This window comes from Indicator indicator, chromosome 6, assembly GCF_027791375.1.
Source record: "Indicator indicator isolate 239-I01 chromosome 6, UM_Iind_1.1, whole genome shotgun sequence".
Lineage (NCBI taxonomy): Eukaryota > Metazoa > Chordata > Aves > Piciformes > Indicatoridae > Indicator > Indicator indicator.
Window position 1 is genome coordinate 28,705,572 of NC_072015.1, and position 19,158 is coordinate 28,724,729.

The 19,158-nt window shown below is 40.7% G+C and overlaps 1 protein-coding gene across 1 annotated transcript in view; it reads left to right on the plus strand.

Annotated features, from left to right (window-relative positions):
• Positions 1 to 19,158, plus strand: part of PIEZO2 (piezo type mechanosensitive ion channel component 2) — a 137,662-nt gene that overhangs the window by 23,323 nt on the left and 95,181 nt on the right. Inside the window, exons 3-7 of the mRNA XM_054381538.1 lie at positions 8,823 to 8,954; positions 10,000 to 10,038; positions 13,434 to 13,572; positions 13,940 to 14,091; positions 15,613 to 15,849. Of these exons, the coding sequence (XP_054237513.1) occupies positions 8,823 to 8,954; positions 10,000 to 10,038; positions 13,434 to 13,572; positions 13,940 to 14,091; positions 15,613 to 15,849 (699 nt within the window). The remainder of the gene's footprint in view (positions 1 to 8,822; positions 8,955 to 9,999; positions 10,039 to 13,433; positions 13,573 to 13,939; positions 14,092 to 15,612; positions 15,850 to 19,158) is intronic.

The window sequence follows — 19,158 nt, forward strand, 5'->3', positions numbered from 1 at the left end:
CCTCTCTTTTCCCCTTTTCCCTTTTTTCTCTTTTTTTCTCCTTTTTCTTTTTTCTTTTCCCCTTTTTTCTCTTTTTTTCCTTTTCTCCCTTTTTTCTCTTTTTTCCTTTTTTCTTTCATCTTTTTTACTCATTTCTCCTTTTTGCTCTTTTTTCCTCTTTTTATACCTCTATTTTTTTCCTTTTTTCTCATTTTTCTTTTTTGATTTGTTTTTCCTTTTTTCTTCTTTTTTCTTTTTTTTTGTCTTTTTTTTCTCTCCCCCTCTCCGTTCCCCTTTTTTCTTCTTTTTCTTTCTTTTTTTTTCTCTTCTTTTTTTCCTTTTCTCTCTCTTTTTCCCTTGCAACTGCAGCAGCTGGAAACTTGCCTTTTATTTTATTTTCCTTAAGTGAAAACTAAGATTTTTCAGATACAATTTTAACATTGAGGCTGTAACTCTAACTTCACATCTCACAAACTGCATAGTAAAATCGTGAGAACTACTCACAGAGGAGTCACCACGTGTGAAAATGCAGTTAGTGGGAGCTGTGTGATCTTAGCATCTCTGGGAATTCATTTCCAGTACCCAGGTTGTTTTCATCCAATTTTCACCATCCTGAAGTTTGTTACTGTGCTTGTTCAGTGGAGAAAAATGAGCTTATTTGCCTCAGGAGAGAGGGAATCCTGCAAGTACCTCCAGGGACTAAAGAGGAACTAGAGTGGACTTGCCTGCAATTGTGTTGTCTGAGATGGATATTCCCATAAGACACTACAAGCAGTCTCTGAGAATTGGAAACAAGTCAAATCAGAGATGCTTTCTAAGCAACTGAACTCGAGTAACTATTACATTAATTTTAGAGAAGCTGATATCTCTCAAACCCATGACTACATGAGAGGCAATAGGATGTCTAGGCACTCCCATGGGAACTTCAGATGCCAGAGGAATGATGCTTCCCTCCAAACATAAATGGACACTTAAAAAAAGAGAACACTGTGAAGAAAATGATACCCATACATTAATTATTATTTTTTTGATGTATAGGATGTGGTGCTGCAATTATTTGTCGTTAGAAAGAGGTGCTGAGATTTGCAAGAGTCACCACATTTTACACACTTCCTACTTATGGTCTTTTTTTATCTCTAAGCGTTTTGTTTTTCCTTTAGAGATGCCATAGACCATCTTTTTTTTCCTAGCTTTCTCCTGGTAGACTCTGTTCTCAATTATTTAAAACCAGAAATAATTGTATTTCAGGTTTCACTATTTTTTTTTTACTTGGGATTTTGTGGTGCATTTAGTTCATTATGGAACTAAGTACATAACCTACCTTTCAAATCCCCAGTGATCTCAAAGTAGGATCTCAGCACTAAGCTACCCATAGTTGGGTGGATGGCAAAGACAATGTGCTGTGCTCTGCTCAGCTTAAAGCAGTTGTCCTCTGCATCCTGCTGTCATCCGCAGTGAAAAGCGGGACATTGCAGAAACTTTATTCAAAAGAATCTCTGGAACAAAACCTGTTTTGAACAAAATGGGCATAATAGATTATACATAAGGAAATACTAAGTCTAAAAAGATATACTTAAGCTACATAGAATATCGGTAGAGTACATGCTAAAAACATAGCAAGACATGTAAATCTCTGTAGATCCTTTTTTTGCCTTCTTGTGTGAATTGCATCTTTTGGAGGTTCACAGCTTGCACTGGGTTGGAAGGGACATTCAAAGGTCATCTTGTACAACACCCCTGCATTCAGCAAGGGACACTTCAAACTAGATCAGGCTGCCCAGGGCCACATCAAGTCTGATCTTGAATATCTCCAGGGGCAAGGCTTAACCATATCCCTGGGCAATCTGTTCCAGTATTTTACCGTTCTCATTGTGCAGAACTTCCTCCTTACGTCCAACATTAATCTACCCTGCTGCAGTTTCAAACCGTTGTCCCTCATCCTGTCACTACAAGCCCTTCTAAACAGTCTTTCCCCAGCCTTCCTGTAGGTCCTCTTCAGATATTCAAATGTAGCTGTAATGTTTCCCTGAAGCTTTCTCTTCTCCATTAGCCTGTCTCCATAGGAGAGGTGCTCCAGTCCTTTGATCATCTTTGTGGCCCTTCACTGAATCCGCTTCAGCAGGTCTTTGTCTTTTGCACTGGGGGCCTCATAGCTAGACACAAGACTCCAGGTGAGGTCTCACCAGAGCAGAGTAGAGTTTAAAAACCCCACTCTTGGAGTCTTTCTATTGACAAAGTTCCTGCTGGTTTGCAGCAGGGGTTGTCTCTGAGGCAGATGCTTATGAGGTTGTCTCTGAATACTGCTGAACAATCTTAAAAGAACAGTACCCTCTTCAAATCCTGAGTTGCAGGGGGAAGGTTTTTTTGTTTGTGTGCCACAGTCTGTCAAAGTATGGTGTCTGTGAGATTTCAGTGTACAATCTCTGTGTGGGATTGTGTAGGGATCTTACTCATGCTAAAGAAGCCCTTGGCTGTCAGTGGAAGTTTTAATTTTATTTTTTTCCTTTTTTATTTTTTTAAGTTTTGGATCCTGATTTGTTCTAATATTGAGGCTTGTGAAATTCTACCTCTGCATGTAAGAAGAGGCATCTGTCTCTGGAGTTTTAACTCACAGCTGTAACTTCCAGTGCTGAATCTATGAAGAGGGCCCATTCGTTCTGTCCAGTGAGTCGTCAAGGAATAGTACACAGGTCAACAGAGTAACAGCAGTTTCATTTAGAGCCCTCTTATAGAATGTTTAGAATTGTTGGAACTGAGGCATTTGAAAGCTTCTCAGGTAGTTGCAGTGCTACAGACTGGGAGATAAGTGGCTGGAGAGTGGCCTGGCAGAGAGGGACCTGAGAGTGCTGGTTGACAGTAGGCTGAACATGAGCCAGCAGTGTGCCCAGGCAGCATGGAAGGCCAATGGTATCTTGGCCTGTATCAGGAATAGTGTGGCCAGCAGGAGCAGGGATGTAATTCTGTCCCTGCACTCGGCACTGGTGAGGCCTCACCTCGAGTACTGTTGTGCAGTTCTGGGCCCCTCACTTCAAAAAGGATATTGAGGTGCTGGAGAGGGTCCAGAGGAGAGCAATGAGACTGGTGAAGGGACTGGAGGGAAAGTCTGATGAGGAGAGGCTGAGGGAGCTGGGGTTGTTTAGCCTGGAGAAGAGGAGACTTAGGGGAGACCTTATCACACTGTACAACTACCTGAAGGGAAGTTGTAGTAAGGTGGGGGAAGCCCCAGGCAACTTGTGACAAGATGAGAGGGCATGGCCTGGAATGGCCTGAAGCTGTGCCAGGGGAGGTTTAGGTTGGATGTTAGGAAGCACTTCCTGATGGAAAGGGTAATCAGGCACTGGAATGGACTGCCCAGGGAGGTGGTGGAGTCACCATCCCTGGAGGTGTTTAAGGAAAGACTGGATGTGGCACACAGTGACATGGTCTGGTTGATGTGGTGGTGTTAAGTCATAGGCTGGACTTCATGATCTCAGCCCCAATAATTCTGTCATTCTGTGATTTTGTGATTCTGTAGTGGAAGACCTGGAAGACTGAGTGTCACGAGTATGTTTGACACCGTTTGGTTTATCAGCAATTCAATATTTATCAACAACAACAAGAAAAAGTCAAACTTTGATTTTAGCAGCACTTAATGCAGCAAGTAGTTTAGTAAAACAGCAATTTAATTACAGGTCAAGAATGACAAGATCCACACTAACTTCCTACAAGGGATCTCCAACCAAAGCACATGTATATGCATACACACAGAACATACAGAAACAGAAATATCTGGCTATTGAAATGTGTAGATGTCCACACCTGGAAAAGCAAAGACATAAAATCAGTCACTCAGACATGTAGAGAGGTGGGTAAAAGAGGGTAGACTCTAGCCAAAATCTCCCTCTTTTAGTTTAGAGTAAATATAGCACAGTTGCATTTCTCATTGTGTAGGAGTTCAGTCTTGAGTAGATGGTCTCACCCTGGCCTTGTGTCTACGTTGTTGGAAGGTGGTCCTGAGAGGTATCCCAGCTCCAGGAAGATGCTGGATGCAGCCTGTTGAGATCCAGAAATTCTCCAAGAGCCTTATATTTGAACACTATTTATAGGGACTAAGATAACTGACTTTTGTCAGGTCCTTTTTCCATTTCAGACTAACTTGAGTGTTGCAATATTCTGATCTGTGCATGTCTGGAGCTTGAGGGTCCTGGGTTTTTTCCATCAGTTGTGCATGTCCATAGCTTACTGGACCTTGGGCTCCTGCTATCCCCTTTCTGGGCCATGACCCAAGTATGAGTGGATAAGGTTGTACACAAGATGATTAAGTGAACATCCAAGACAGTAAGGAGGGGAATAGGAGTCAGACAGCCAAGAGGGTGCCTCAGTACTGTGATCCACTGCAGGAGGTTATCGTTCCCAGAGTAACAGGGAAGGCAGGAGCCAGATATGTTATTAAGGGAATGCCTTAATGCTCTGGAGCACTGCCTTTCACAATCTGTGTTTCCCCAGTGGGTTGCTGTGTGGCCCACAGTGAGGAGTCGCAACCTGTACCAAGCAGCCCAGGAGTGTGGTGGAATTGTACCACCACAATTAGACAAGTCAAAGGACTCTCACAAGTTGTAAGCATGGGACTAGTACTGTGTTTTCTGACTTCTCCTTCTGAGAAAGAGTAAACAAGATTTCCTACCCTTCCCTGTGCTCTCTTAAGTTAAAAATATGTGACTAAAATCATTGTCTATATCTTATGACTTTTGGTATTATTTTGGTCACCCTGGTGCCAAACTCTTTATGGCCCACATTAATATTAAAGTTTCAAATGGCAGTCACAAATATTTTAAACAGAGAAGCAGTTTATTTCATCTTACAGTTTGGCTAGGAATGCTCTTTCACAATCAAATCTAAATACCCAATCATATGTGAAATGTGCTACCATTGCCCCTGAGAAGCAAAACTAAATTAATAACCATTGCTTATCTAAGTCAAGACTTAAAAAAATAGGACCTTACTTTTAGGAATGGAATGGAGAGAGCTTCAAAACCAGATAGGATGTTTGGATGTCCTGTTCCCATGGGTAGCTTTGCAGACCTCTGCCCAACATCCTAATTTATTCTTAATCATATCAGCTGATTTTGCATAAGCAAGGAGAACACTTACCACTGGCTAGTTCCCACTAACAGCCTAATTTGGGAGCCTGCCTTTGAAACACCTCGAGTTCAGACAAAAATTATCTTTTACACCATGAGGGATCTCTTTGTTGGCAGCAGATAGAGTTTAAGTTAAACAGCAAGTGTCAGGGCAGATGGGTATTTCTGTTGCAAACCAAAAATCAGTGTTTTAAGACTTCATGTGAAGCAGCAATAAAAGTATCTGCTAAGTAGAAAGAACAGAATGGTCAGGAGAAAAAGTTTCATTCCTACAAACAGGACATTCATGCTGAAATAAAATATGACAATTAGTTGACTTGACCATTCTTTTTGTAGAGAATCACAGGGTAAGTTCAGAATAACACTACTCAAGCTGCTATGTGACCTGTATTTTGGCTGCAGCTCACCAAATTCCTGAACTTCCACTTGAGTCCTACTGAAGTCACTAAGATCTTGCCCCAGCTTCCAGGTTCCACAAGCAGTGGTTGTACTTTGCTGAATGGGGGTTGTTTTGTGAAGCAAGACTTCACAGCTGTATGACTGAGGATTTGCTCAGCACTTGCTAAACAGTTGATACTGGTGGAGATTGTGAGGAGAGATAGGAGATGTATCTTACATTGTGGTAATTCAGTGTTTGTTGAGCTTTGTTAAATTCAACAGCAATGCAGAACCTGACACAAGCATTTTTTATTCCTTGTTAGAATCATAGAATTGTCAGTTGGAAGGGACCTCAAGGATCATCTAGTTCCAAACCCCTTGCCATGGGCAGGGACAATTTCCACTGGATCTGGTTGCCCAGAGCCACATCCAGCCCAGCCTTAACAACTTCCAGGGATGGGGCTTCCACCACCTCTTTGGGCAACCTGTTCCAGTGTCTCACCACTCTCATGGTGAAGAATTTCTTCCTAACATCTAATGTAAATCTACCCTCCTCTAGCTTGGATCATGTCTGTGTGCATTTAATACTAGAGCACTTTTTCACATAGGAAAACAGATTTATTGTGTGTTGTGTTTTTTGTTATTGTTGTTGTTTTTTGTTTTGTTTTTTAAAAACAGTACTTTTAAAAGCATGGATAAATGTACCTTCAATCCTCACCATTCCTACTAGCTTTGAGATCAATATCCAGGCATTAATGGATAGGACAATGGAATAGCCACTACTATTATTATTCCATAATATTCACTTTATGTTCTTGCGTCCCTTCCTCTGAATTTTTAAATATTTATTTCCATCACAGAATCACAGAATAGTGGGTGTTGGAATGGACTTATGCAGATCATGCAGTCCAACCCCCCTGCTAAAGCAGGGTCACCCAGAGCAGGCTGCACACATCCGGGCAGGTTTGGAATCTCTCCAGAGAAGGAGACTCCACAGCCTCTCTGAGTGGCCTGTTCCAGTGCTCTGTCACCCTGAAACTAAAAAATGAACCAAAAATCTGAAAACTACATTGAAGTCTGGAAGGAGAGGAGAAACAAGAAAACTAAGTAGAGAAGGCAAATAGTAACAAAAATTAAAAGTAAGGTTAAGGTGTAAGGTTCAAAATGAGAAACTGGGCAGAAAGCAGAGGAACTTCAGTAGTGGTAGCTTCTCTCTGATGGTATTCCAGTGACAGTGAGTCTTGGTAAGCAACACTGTGCTGGAGGTGCTCCCAGCTTTCACATGCAGTCCACTGAATCTAGAGCACCTCCTTCCTCATTTCAGAACCACATAGTTGAGCTTCCTCCACCCACTGGTATGAACAACAAGGTTTTGCTGCTTTGTGACAACTTAGCTGGGAAGGTCAAGATTGCAGGAGCAAGAGGCACAGTACAGGAAGAATCCTGGAGGAACTTGAAGAGGAGATGTAACCTAGCGTGGTTTATGTAGGTGGTATATGTAAGGTCTCCCACTTGTCACTGTGCTGTAATGACACCCATGTTAGGTCTGTTTGAGAGGCCCCATGCCTCTGCTGGGCCATGGAATTAAGATGGAGTTAAGACCCATGTGTCAGCAATACTCTTCCATGTGGTAGTAATGGTTTCTGTCAGAGATTGAGAAAGAGAGAATCACAGTCACAGAACAGTCTGGAGATCATCTGATGTAACTTCTTGTGAGAGCAGAACCTTAGATGAAGTTATCCAGCACCAAATCTTGGATATTTCCAACAACAGCAGCCAATGCCTGTGATTATTTTTTTATATATCCAGAAGGCATTTTCCTGAAGGAAATTATGCCCTTAGCCTCTTGTTCATCCCTGTGCATCCCTGTGAGAAGAGTACCTCTGTCTTCTCTACAGTTACAATCCAGGTATTGGAAGGCTGAGAAAATCCAAATTCCTGCATCCCTGAGCTTCTCCAACCCTCTAATAATCTTGGCAGTTTTCTGCTGGACCCTCTCCAGATTTTCTCTGTCTCTCTTGAACTGGGGGATGCCAGAACTGAATTGCAGGTATGGCCTGACACTTGCCAGGTACAGTGGAATAATCACCTCCTTTGATCTGCTGGCAGTTCTCTTGCTGATGCAGTCCAGCACATGTTTGCCTTCATTGCTGCCGAAGTTCACTGCTGGCTCATGTTCAGCTTGTTGTGCACCAGGACCTCCTGAGCCTATTCCACAGAGCTGCTTCCCACACAATCTATCCACAGCCTTTACGACTTTGGGGTTTATTCCAGATGCAGGACTTGATCTTTGTTAAACCTTGTGCATTCTTGTTGGCTCATCTCTAGCCTATCCCTCTATGGTGGATCTTCCTTCCAGACCATCTACCTCACCTCCCATTTCAAGTGGCATTCACAAACTTTGTGTGTGTGTACTTCCATCCAGATAGTTTTGAAGATACCGAATAGTACCAGTCCCTGAGGAGCATCCATAGCTCTCTCTTCATCCACTCAGACAGGTGTTTCAGCATAAAGAAGGTTGTTCTAGGTAAATCCATACTGGCTTTTTCCAGTCATCTCACCTTACATGTGAGCATGAGCACACACAAGTGTCTTTATGGTTTGACTCAAAAGCAAGACTAGATGAGCCTAGATGGGTGACCAGCATGGACTGCTTTGTTACATATTGAGGCATGGATCAGTGAGTTAGGTTAGCTCCTCTGTGTGATGTTGAGGTCCTGGAGGGTGTCCAGAGAAGAGCAGCAAGACTGGTGAGAGGTTTGGAGGCCGTGTCATCTGAGGAACGGATAAGGGAACTGGGGTTGTTTAATCTGGAGAAGAGAAGACTAAGGGGAGACCTTACTGCTCTCTACAACTCCCTGAAAGGAGGTTGGAGTGAGGCTGACTTGGTCTCTTCTCCCAAGCAACTAGTGATAGGATGAGAGGAAATGGGATTAGGTTGTGCCAGGGAAAGTTTAGGTTAGATATTTGGAAAAAAATTCCTTATTTAAAGAGTGGTGAAGTGCTGGAACAGGGTGTCCGTGGAGGTGGTGGAGTCACCATCCCTAAATGTGTTCAAGAAGCCTGTAGATGTGGTGCTTCAGGATATAGTTTAGTTGGGTTACAGTTAGACTTGATGATCTTAATGATTCTGTGATTCTATGACTAGGAGTTACAGAATAGCTTTGTCATCATTTCTGAAGAAGTCATCTCAGTAAGAGTTACCTATAATGGATGGAGTGCTACTAAAAGATGCTTCAGAGACATACTTTGCAGAGGGAGCATCAGTTAGGGGAAACTTTACATTCCCCTGGTAAGATGGTTATTTACAGAGCTATAACTGGTCTTGTTATTTGTATTGTTTAGCAGATGCCTGGTGAAGAGAAATCTGTTAGCAGGGAAGATGACAAAGAACTAGCCTGCAGCCCAGTCCCAATGACAGCAGAGAGAAGACGCAGTCTGTGGTATGCAAGCCACTATACAACTGATGAGAGAAAAGTAAGGCTGGAGGGGGAAGGGTTTCTGCATAATTATATTTCAGTCAGCTAATTTTATCCCAGTTACATTGAAATTAAGGGAAACAGCATTATATAGGTTGCAAGTAAGAAGATCTTACTGTGTGATTGTGTAAATCAGATACAAATATCAAGGCTGTGTGGCAGAAGAGGAATATATTTTGTAAAAATTAATAAGGAAGTAAAGGAATATATTTTGTAGAAATTAATAAGAAACTAAAGAAAATCATGCTCTGTGTTGTTGGCTTCTGCATTTAGAACATTTAGGGCCAGGCTTTTGGCGTGAGGTTATCTTTGTGCAAAGCAGCTAGAAATTCTGTGATGGAGCTAAATCCTGATGTAAAGATCTGATCTGCCTTGTGATTTCTAGTTCACACTGCCAGCTTCTCTTCCTCCAAGCATACTGGTATCTTTGCTGGATATTTATAGCAGAGCAGTTAAGGCAGTTGGTATTAAAGCACCTGGAAAGGTCCTGCTTTCTGCTATCTGCAGTGCAAAACCTCGTTTCATGAGTTGCAGACAAGCCTGGGATGTACAAACATTGTTGAGCCACATCTACTCAAGCCCAAAGAACTCTACTGTAATAGTCGTGATGATAAATGAGCTGGAAAATTAATCAAGTATCACATTTTACATTAGTAGGAAAGGTTCTTTTGGAGTATGTCTTGTAATTACAGTAATTCTAATGATCATTTAAAAACGTTGTTTTTAAGCATTGGATCATTAGAAAGCAGTTAATCAGTATAATGTCATACTGATTAATTCTTTGTTCTAGTATCTAAAATTTCAATGCAACACTCTCAATTTTGCTGTACCCCCCTAAAGTTATGTCAATGCTATGGCACACCAAATGTCGTTTTGTGGGGCCTTGTGTACAATTCTGCTGGCTTTTTAAGAATTCCTTCAGAATTTCTTAGTGCAAACCTGCAAAAAGTCAGCAAAAGTGCATGCCTGTGTTCAAAAAGTTAAACTTATTAATGCTTGAGCTGTGCTTCTTTAATAATTTGTCCTTGCATTGCTTTTTGCAGCTTCTGTCAATGACCCAAGATGAATACAAGCCATCGGATGTTAGTATACTACTAGTGTTTGTGATGTTGTAATTCTTCTTCCTGTGTGTAAACATGGATCACACCGATATATATATATACAGATAAAACATTAGATGACACTTTAAAAACTGCTTTATTGTGGTTAGCATGTGTGGTGGGTTTAAATTACCCCCCCCCACACACACAACTACTTTGGAGAAACTACCCCCCAAAAATAAAATTGCCAGGCCAGCTCAGTTTGGGATTGGAAGCAAATGAAGCTGCATTTACAAGCAAACTAAAATCTAGAAATAGGAAATAAAACAAATATGTACAAAATACACAATATATGTTGTTTATATATATATATATTTACAATTTATAAACAACACAGAAATTCCTCAGATCCCTCTGCATGGACCCCTCCCACTCCCTCCCTCCTGCCTGTTACCCCACACAGTAGTCAAAACAGAGATACCCCTGGCAAGGCCATGGAAGAGAGAGGAGTTGCAAGCAGAAGCGACAGAAGAAGAAAAGAGAAAAAAAATGTTTATTCCACTACTCTATATGTCCATTAGCAAGTCAATGAATAATATAGACCTTATCATTATTTTTCTTTTACATCCAATGGTAATTTATTTTACTTTAGGTCTGTAGGTCAGGATCTAGGCTAAAGTTCCCCCTTCAAACCGTAACAGCCTGCTGTTTAACATGTATATAGTTTACCATATAGTTGTAATTAGCCTGAATAAAATTGTCTTTTGCTTCCTTAATTAATGCACTGAGAAACCACTGGGCAGCCCTCAAATTGATAATTTGAAGCTAAAGTGCTTGTAGTAGTACCAACTGGCAAACAATCTTTGCTATGTCATTGGATTTCAATAAGATATCAAAATATGCTTTCTAATGCAAATCATCTTTAAACTTGATTTAGCTTCTTTGCTCTGCTATTGTTAGGTTTTATCTTTCATTTGTGTTGAAATTCTGAGGCTGTGAAGCACAACTGACAACACACAAATTTGCAGATGATAGAAAATCCAAGTCTTTGTTTCAAGTGACAGCAAATGAGCCATTTCTCTTGACTGCTGTAGACCCTAGCAGACTCTGAGAGCAGAAGCATCTCCTCTTTTCAGCATACACAGAAGAATGGAGATAAAGATTAACTTTGGGAGCAGCTATGATCAGTCCTGAATATGCTCCACAGGCTGGCCTTGGTGTAGCTGCTGAATAGAAGTGAACACAACCCAAATATTACTCAAAAACAGCCTGCACATGGCTGCTTATAGTTTCAGCAGGCAAAATGTGTTCCTGTCTCATAGCCTAAGCAGGCTTCAGCATGTACTGCCATCAGTAACCCATGGGATGTGAATTTCTGCCAGTGTGAGAGATACTTGTAATTGTGGTTGCTGAAGCAATCATCCAAACAAGCACAAGGGATGAAATTCAAGTCACAAAGAAATTAAAAAAAAAAAAAAAAAGTGTTGAATTAGTACTGCCAAGTGGCATAAATGTGGCATCAATAACAATAATCCACAGAATTCTGGAATAGTGGAATCATTTTGGTTGCAAGAGACTTTTAAGATCATCAGGTCCAACCATTAATCCAGCACTGTCATGTCACCACTAAACCACGTCCCTCAGCACCATATCTGCATGGCTTTTAAATGCCTCCATGGATGGGGACTCCACCAGATCCCTAGGCAGCCTGATCCAAGGCTTGATAACCCTTCTGGTGATTAAGTATTTCCTAATATCCAACCTAAACCTCCCCTGGTGCAAGTTGAGGCCACTTCCTCTTGTCCTATAAAAACTACCACAGTTTAAGTACCTCAGCTGTTTTCATTGATGGCAGCAAATATAGATCTCACTAGTAATAATGTAAACTTGAAAGTAATTTATAACCATTGCTTTCCTAACTACTTGAGCTAAAGTCTGAAAATAGAGATGTGTTGGTTTGCCTGAGACAGAGGACGAATTTTTGGTTACAGCCTTAAACTGAAATGCAGGAGATGGATTTAATGGTACTTTCCTAGCTTGGCTGTAAAAAGCCATTTCAAGCAGGAGAAGGCAGGATGGCTGAAGATGGGATCACTGAGCTACTGCTTGTGCACTCAGTCATATGGTCAACCTTAGCCTTCCCCAGCTGTGGGTGTGTTAACTTACTCTACCTTTACGCTATTTTTTCTTTCTGTTTAATTTCTTTGGTAGGACAGGCCGGGAGCATGCAAATAGACAAGTACCATGGCCAGTTTTGGGCCCCTCACTACAAGAAGATTGAGCATGTCCAGAGAAGGGCAACAAAGCTGGTGAAGGGTCTAGTGTGAGGTGTCCCTGCCCGTGGCAGGAGGGTTGGAACTGGATGACCTTTGAGGTCCCTTCCAAACCTGACAATTCTGTGATTCTGTGTCTAGAGAACAAGTCCTAAGAAGACTTGACTGAGGGAACCGGGATTGTTTAAGTCTGGAGAAGAGGAGGCTGAGAGGAGACCTTATTACTCTCTACAACTACCTGAATCGAGGTTGCAGTGACGTGGGGGTCAATCTCTTCTCCCTAGCATCAGGTGGTAGGATGAGAGGAAATGGCCTGAAATTGTGCCAGGGGAGGTTTACATTGGATATTAGGAAAAAAAATCTTTACAGAGAGAGTAGTCAGACATTGGAATATGTTTCCCAGGGAGAGTCACTGTCCCAGGAGGCGTTCAAAGAGCATGTAGGCATGACACTTTGTGACATGGTTTAATGGGCATGGTGGTAGTAGGTTGATGGTTGCACTCAAAGATCTTAGAGGTCTTTTCCAATCAAAATGATTCAATGATTCTGTGGCTCAGCTGACTGCAGAAATTTGGCTGCTTTTGCTTGTGTATCCACATTTTTATTCCTTTTCAGACTGCTTGTGTGTAAATTGAGGTGCTACTTAATGCAATATTACATTCTGGGAATGTGAAAAAAAAACCACAACTTGCTAGTTTTTCAAGGAAATATTTGCAGAAGTTCAAGGTTTCGGAAGAATTTTACTGTTTGCTAAAGAACTTCACTGAAACAGATCTGTAATTCCACCAATACTGCATGCATAAAAATGCTAACAACAGTTAATTCGGGAAGCTGCTATGCAGTACTTTTGCATGCAACATGATTAACATTAATTTCATATAGTCACAGAGTCCTTGGGGTTGGAAGAGACCTTTAAAGGTCATCTAGTCCAGCCCCCCTGCAGTGAGCAGGGACATCTTCAACTAGATCAGTTTGCTCAGAGCCCAGTTCAACCTGACCTGGAATGGTTCCAGGGATGGAACATCCACCACCTCTCTGGGCAGCCTGCAGTTACTCATTAAGCTCCTTTAACACTGTCAATCCAATAGTAGTCAAACAGAAGTAGGAGTCATGTTCTCATATGAACCATCCTAAATGCAGTGCCACTCTCCACTGTCCTGGCAGGTGCTGCTGGTCACGGTGAATGGAAGCCCTGCAGACTACCACACCATCCACCCAGCACTGCCCTTAGAGAACGGTCCAGCCAAAGCAGACATGTACTCAACACCACAGTACAAATGGGAACCATCAGATGATATGTCAGGTAGTGAATTGCCTGGGAATTGCCCTTATTTCCATAATTTTTCTTCTTCTGTTTGTCCAGGCAATGCCTTTTAAATTTACTCTCATTTTGGTAAGCTCTTTGGTTTGTTGAAGCTAAATAATTGCCATTGCCTTACAATGATGGCTGGCCAGTTGATAATTTTTGTATACTATCCAAAATACGTTACCAACACAGTGATTGTTGGTTTACTGTGCTCAGATCTCATTTTTTCTTTGGCTGCCGTCTTGAGTTGGCTCAAGACCGATGAGTTATCAGAGTGATTACAAGTGAAATTTTCCCAGAAGAGAATGCATGTGTGACTTTTAGACCAGTAGGAATTGCAAATAAGAATTTCTTTTCTACTTAGAAAAGGAAGAGGAGGAGGAGGAGGAGGAAGAGGAAGAGGAAGAAGAGGAAGTTACTCAGGAGGAAAAAGAAAATGTTAAATTGCATGCCCTGGTCTCTGTGTTCCAATTCATCATGAAACAAAGTTATATTTGTGCTCTGATAGCTATGATGGTAAGTAGTGAAGCGTGACAACCCCCCAAAACGCTGCTGATTTTACAAATAAATGTGCTTCCATCAGTTGGCTTTCATAAAGGTTTGCATCAGGGCTAGAAAATACCAATATGGCAGCATTTGGGGTCCATTTTTGATTATTAATGCATAATCCCTCCATATATATATAGGTCTGTGAATAAGGCAACATGTACAATTCTGGGCAAAGCATCATGCTTCCAGGATGGGGAGCCCTGGGTTTTGCTGCCTCTTGAATGTCAGAAGACCACTGGGGTTCAGTTTTCTATTGCCTCCCAAGGTTCTGCATAAGCAGGCTTGTCATGCTTTTGCTCTGCTCAGAAATATGCCTACAAAATTAAAGCATTTCATAGAAATGCAGTAAATTGAGTACATTTTAAAAATATAGTTCCTATTTCAGGTTGACTGCATCCAGTTGCTCTCTGAGAAGAAAAAATCTGTAAAGCCTGGTTTTCTAGATCGAACACAGAAAGGTCTCAAGGAAAACACAACTTTGTTCCAAGCAAGATTTTACATACAACTTTTATTTGTCTTTCTCATGTTGTTGCTTGCTTTGAAGTCCACTTGTTGCAAATACCTTGATCTGCAAGTTTTCAGCAGAATGATTAGATCTCTCTATATATTCCCAATGCAAGCTTTGGTTTTAATGGTTTGGAAAGGTTTCAGCTGTGATGACATTAACCATAACAGCTTTGTGGCCCAATTTTACATGGTAAAACAAATTAGCTTGGCTGCTGCTTCTTTGCATAAAGTTTCAAGTGACCTCTGGAGATCTTCTAGTCCAACTCCTCTGCTAAAGCAGGGTCACTCTGAGCAATTTACCCAGGGTCACAGTGTCCCAGGCAGGTTTGGGATGTTTCCAGAGGAGACTCTACAACCTCTCTGGGCAGCCTGGTCCTGTGCTCTGAGGCCCTCACAGGAGAGAAGCTTATCCTTATGTTCAGATGGAACCTCCTGTGTTCCAGTTTGTGCCTGTTGCCCCTTGTTCTGTTGCTGACCACCACTGAAAAGAATCTGGGCCATCCTCTTTAGACGTTGATCAGCATTGACAAGATACCCTTTCAGTCTTCCTTTCTCCAGGCTAAACAGTTCCAGGTCTCAGAGCCTCTCCTCATCAGAGAGATGCTCCAGTCCCCTCAACGTTCTCATAGTGCTCCACTGGATTGTGTCCAGTAGTTCTCCATCTCTATTGAACTGGGGAGCCCACAACTGGACCCAGTATTTCATATATGGCCTCAAGCAATGAATCCGTTTATAAACCTTAACAAGGTGCAGCCAGAGCACCAAGCAGAGTTCATCCTCAGCTGTGGACTCTTCAGGAATCCATTTTCTGAATGTTTTCCAGGGGGTTTACTCTAGCTGGCCCAGTAACTGATTAATATGGGTGAGAGTTTCAAGATAATGAAGGTGTGCCCTAAGTAGAGAAGCATAAACTAAGCGTAACTGGAATCAATGTTGTTCCTGAAGGTAAATATATTTACCTCTCTTCCTTCCTTCCCCAAGGCATGGAGTATCACATATCACAGCTGGCTGACGTTTGTGTTGCTGATCTGGTCTTGCACACTGTGGATGATTCGGGACCGGAGGAAATACGCCATGATCAGTTCACCTTTCATGGTTTTCTATGGAAATTTACTGTTGACATTGCAGTATATATGGAGTATTGAGCTCAGGAATGATGAACTTCCTCAAGTGTCTGGCTTTTTAGAAAGAAAAGAACCTGGGGAGTTGGCTTCAAAGGTAGGTGTTGCAAACAGCTGAGATTTATCCATGAAACCACAAAACATATTGTGATAAAAATATGGATCTCTAAGGATTTCTTTGAGAATTCTTAAAGTGTTCAGTAGCAGTTCTACAATGAAGGATAAGACATTAAAAATAGAGTTTAAGAAATTGCTTCTTGCTTTTTAAGCTGATACCAAACTAAATGTTTCAGGCATCTTTGTGGGTTTTCCTGGCAATTCTGCAGAAAATTCTTAGTAGGTGGAAGTCACTCAGTTGTTTGGTTTTATAAACTGGCTGCAAAAACTAGGTGTGATTTGATTTGACCTATGGGATGTCAGGTCATTCTCTGAATCTGATGGCAGCTGGAACTGTGATGTCATTGCAGTTGCCAGTACTACTCCCTCCCTTATGATTTGGCACAAGCAGCCCCACACAGTTATGACTGGGTTTTAATTCTTTATCCTCATGTCTGAAGCAGCATGAACTGAATCCAATTCAGGTCAGAAACAAGAGAACTTGTTGACCTTTGATGTCTTGAGAGACCTACAAAATGCATTTTCTTTGGCAGGTTTACATCTGGGAGAGAGAATGAGCATAAACAGGAAGTTGTTTCCTAGAATACACAAGAAGGGCTCAGAGATTGCATCTAGTTGGCACTGCACCCCTTGTGCTAAGTGAATCACTTTCCTTGTGACTTCAAATTACCTTTTAAGGTGATTTTGAAAGTGATTTTCCTTGTTGGCAGTGCCCTTTGGACAAACATTTCTTTCACTTAATGCATTTGAAAATTAGTGAGTGCTGTATTATTTCTCTTGTGAAGGTTGGGCTAGTTTAGTAGGAGAGCTAAAGCTCAAGGTGTTCTGCAAGAGAAGTTCTATGTTTTCTCTCAATGACTCTGTAAATCCCTAAGGAATTTTAACTGTCTTAATATGTCAGCCCCTTTGACACTTCCTTATTAACTATGTCATCAAATGTTTTTTCTAAAGCTAGCTGGTGTCACAAAAGGAAACTGTTGAGTATCTATGAGGATTTGGCTACACCTATAAAGCTAATAGCAGATGTCTGGTGGGGGGGTTTAATCTGAACATGCTGCAGCCCATAAATGTCATAGAACCACTGAATGGTTGAGGCTGAAACAGACTTCTGGAGGCTGTCTGGTCCAACCCCCGTATTCAGGCAGGGCCATCTAGAGCTGATTGGTCAGTACCATGCGTAAGTGTCTTTCGAATATCATTAAGAATGAAGACACTACAATCTCCCTGAGCAACCTGTGCCAGTTCTTGGTAACCCTCTCAGGAAAAACATGTTTCCTGATGATCAAAGGGAACCTCCTGTGATTCATGTTGTGCCCATTGCCTGTGGTCCTGTCACTGCACACCACTGAAAAGAGCCTGGATCTGTCCTCTTTCTGCCCCCTCTTCAGGTGTTTATAGACGCTGGATGAGATTCTCCCTGAGCCTTCTCTTCTTCGGGATGAACAATCCCAGCTCTCTCGGCCTTTCCTCATCGATATGCTGTAGTCCCTTCATCTTCCTGGCCACTCAACTGGACTCTTTCCAGTACATTCATTTCTCTCTTGTACTGGGACACAGCACTTGAATTGTGGCCTCACCAGTGCTGAGTAGAGGTGGGAGGAGAACCTCCTTCAGCCTGCTCCTCCTAATGCAGTCCAGGATACCACTAACTTTTTTATGTGGTCTGCTCTGCCAGACTAGTCTCCAGCTGTCAGCTCCCAACATGTCATGGATGAACTGCTTAATCTTCCCTAGGTGCAACATTTTGATTCTTGTCTGTCTTTGTTTTCTTTGCTTGATTTTCTTTCTTCTTTTCTCTTTTCTCTTTTCTCTTTTCTCTCTTTTCTTTTCTTTTCTTTTCTTTTCTTTTCTTTTCTTTTCTTTTCTTTTCTTTTCTTTTCTTTTCTTTTCTTTTCTTTTCTTTTCTTTTCTTTTCTTTTCTTTTCTTTTCTTTTCTTTTCTTTTCTTTTCTTTTCTTTTCTTTTCTTTTCTTTTCTTTTCTTTTTTCTTTTTTCTCTTTTCTTTTCTTTTTTCTCTTTTCTTCTTTTCTTTTCTTTTCTTTTCTTTTCTTTTCTTTTCTTTTCTTTTCTTTTCTTTTCTTTTCTTTTCTTTTCTTTTCTTTTCTTTTCTTTTCTTTTCTTTTCTTTTCTTTTCTTTTCTTTTTCTTTTCTTTTCTTTTCTTTTCTTTTCTTTTCTTTTCTTTTCTTTTCTTTTCTTTTCTTTTCTTTTCTTTTCTTTTCTTTTCTTTTTTTTTCTTTTCTTTTCTTTTCTTTTTTCTTTTCTTTTCTTTTCTTTTCTTTTCTTTTCTTTTCTTTTCTTTTTTCTTTTTTCTTTTCTTTTCTTTTCTTTTCTTTTCTTTCTTTTCTTTTCTTTTCTTTTCTTTTCTTTTCTTTTCTTTTTCTTTTCTTTTCTTTTCTTTTCTTTTCTTTTCTTTTCTTTTCTTTTCTTTTCTTTTCTTTTCTTTTCTTTTCTTTTTTTCTTTTTCTTTTCTTTTCTTTTCTTTTCTTTTCTTTTCTTTTCTTTTCTTTTCTTTTCTTTTTCTTTTCTTTTCTTTTCTTTTCTTTTCTTTTCTTTTCTTTTCTTTTCTTTTCTTTTCTTTTCTTTTCTTTTCTTTTCTTTTCTTTTCTTTTTCTTTTCTTTTCTTTTCTTTTCTTTTCTTTTCTTTTCTTTTCTTTTCTTTTCTTTTCTTTTCTTTTCTTTTCTTTTCTTTTCTTTTCTTTTTCTTTTCTTTTCTTTTCTTTTCTTTTCTTTTCTTTTCTTTTCTTTTCTTTTCTTTTCTTTTCTTTTCTTTTCTTTTCTTTTCTTTTCTTTTCTTTTCTTTTCTTTTCTTTTCTTTTCTTTTCTTTTTTTCTTTTCTCTTTTCTTTTCTTTTCTCTCTTTTCTTTTCTTTTCTTTCTTTTCTTTTCTTTTCTCTCTTTTCTTTTCTTTTCTTTCCCCTCCCCTCCCCTCCCCTCCCCTCCCCTCCCCTCCCCTCCCCTCCCCTCCCCTCCCCTCCCCTCCCCTCCCCTCCCCTCCCCTCCCCTCCCCTCCCCTCCCCTCTCCTCTCCCCTCCCCTCCCCTCTCCCCTCTTTTCGTTTTTCTTTTCATCTTTCTTTTCTTTTTTCCTTTTCCTTTCTTTCTTTCTCTTTCCTTCTTTCTTGCCTTCTTTCCTTCTTTCTTTCCTTCTTTCTGTCTGTCTTTCTTTTCTTTTTGCATTTATTGTACATCAGTCTTGTTCTACACCACTGAAATCCGTGGAGACTTCATAGAACATAAAGATAGGATGGTGTGTATGTGATGAATAAGCAGCGTGCTGTTTTCTGAATTTTGG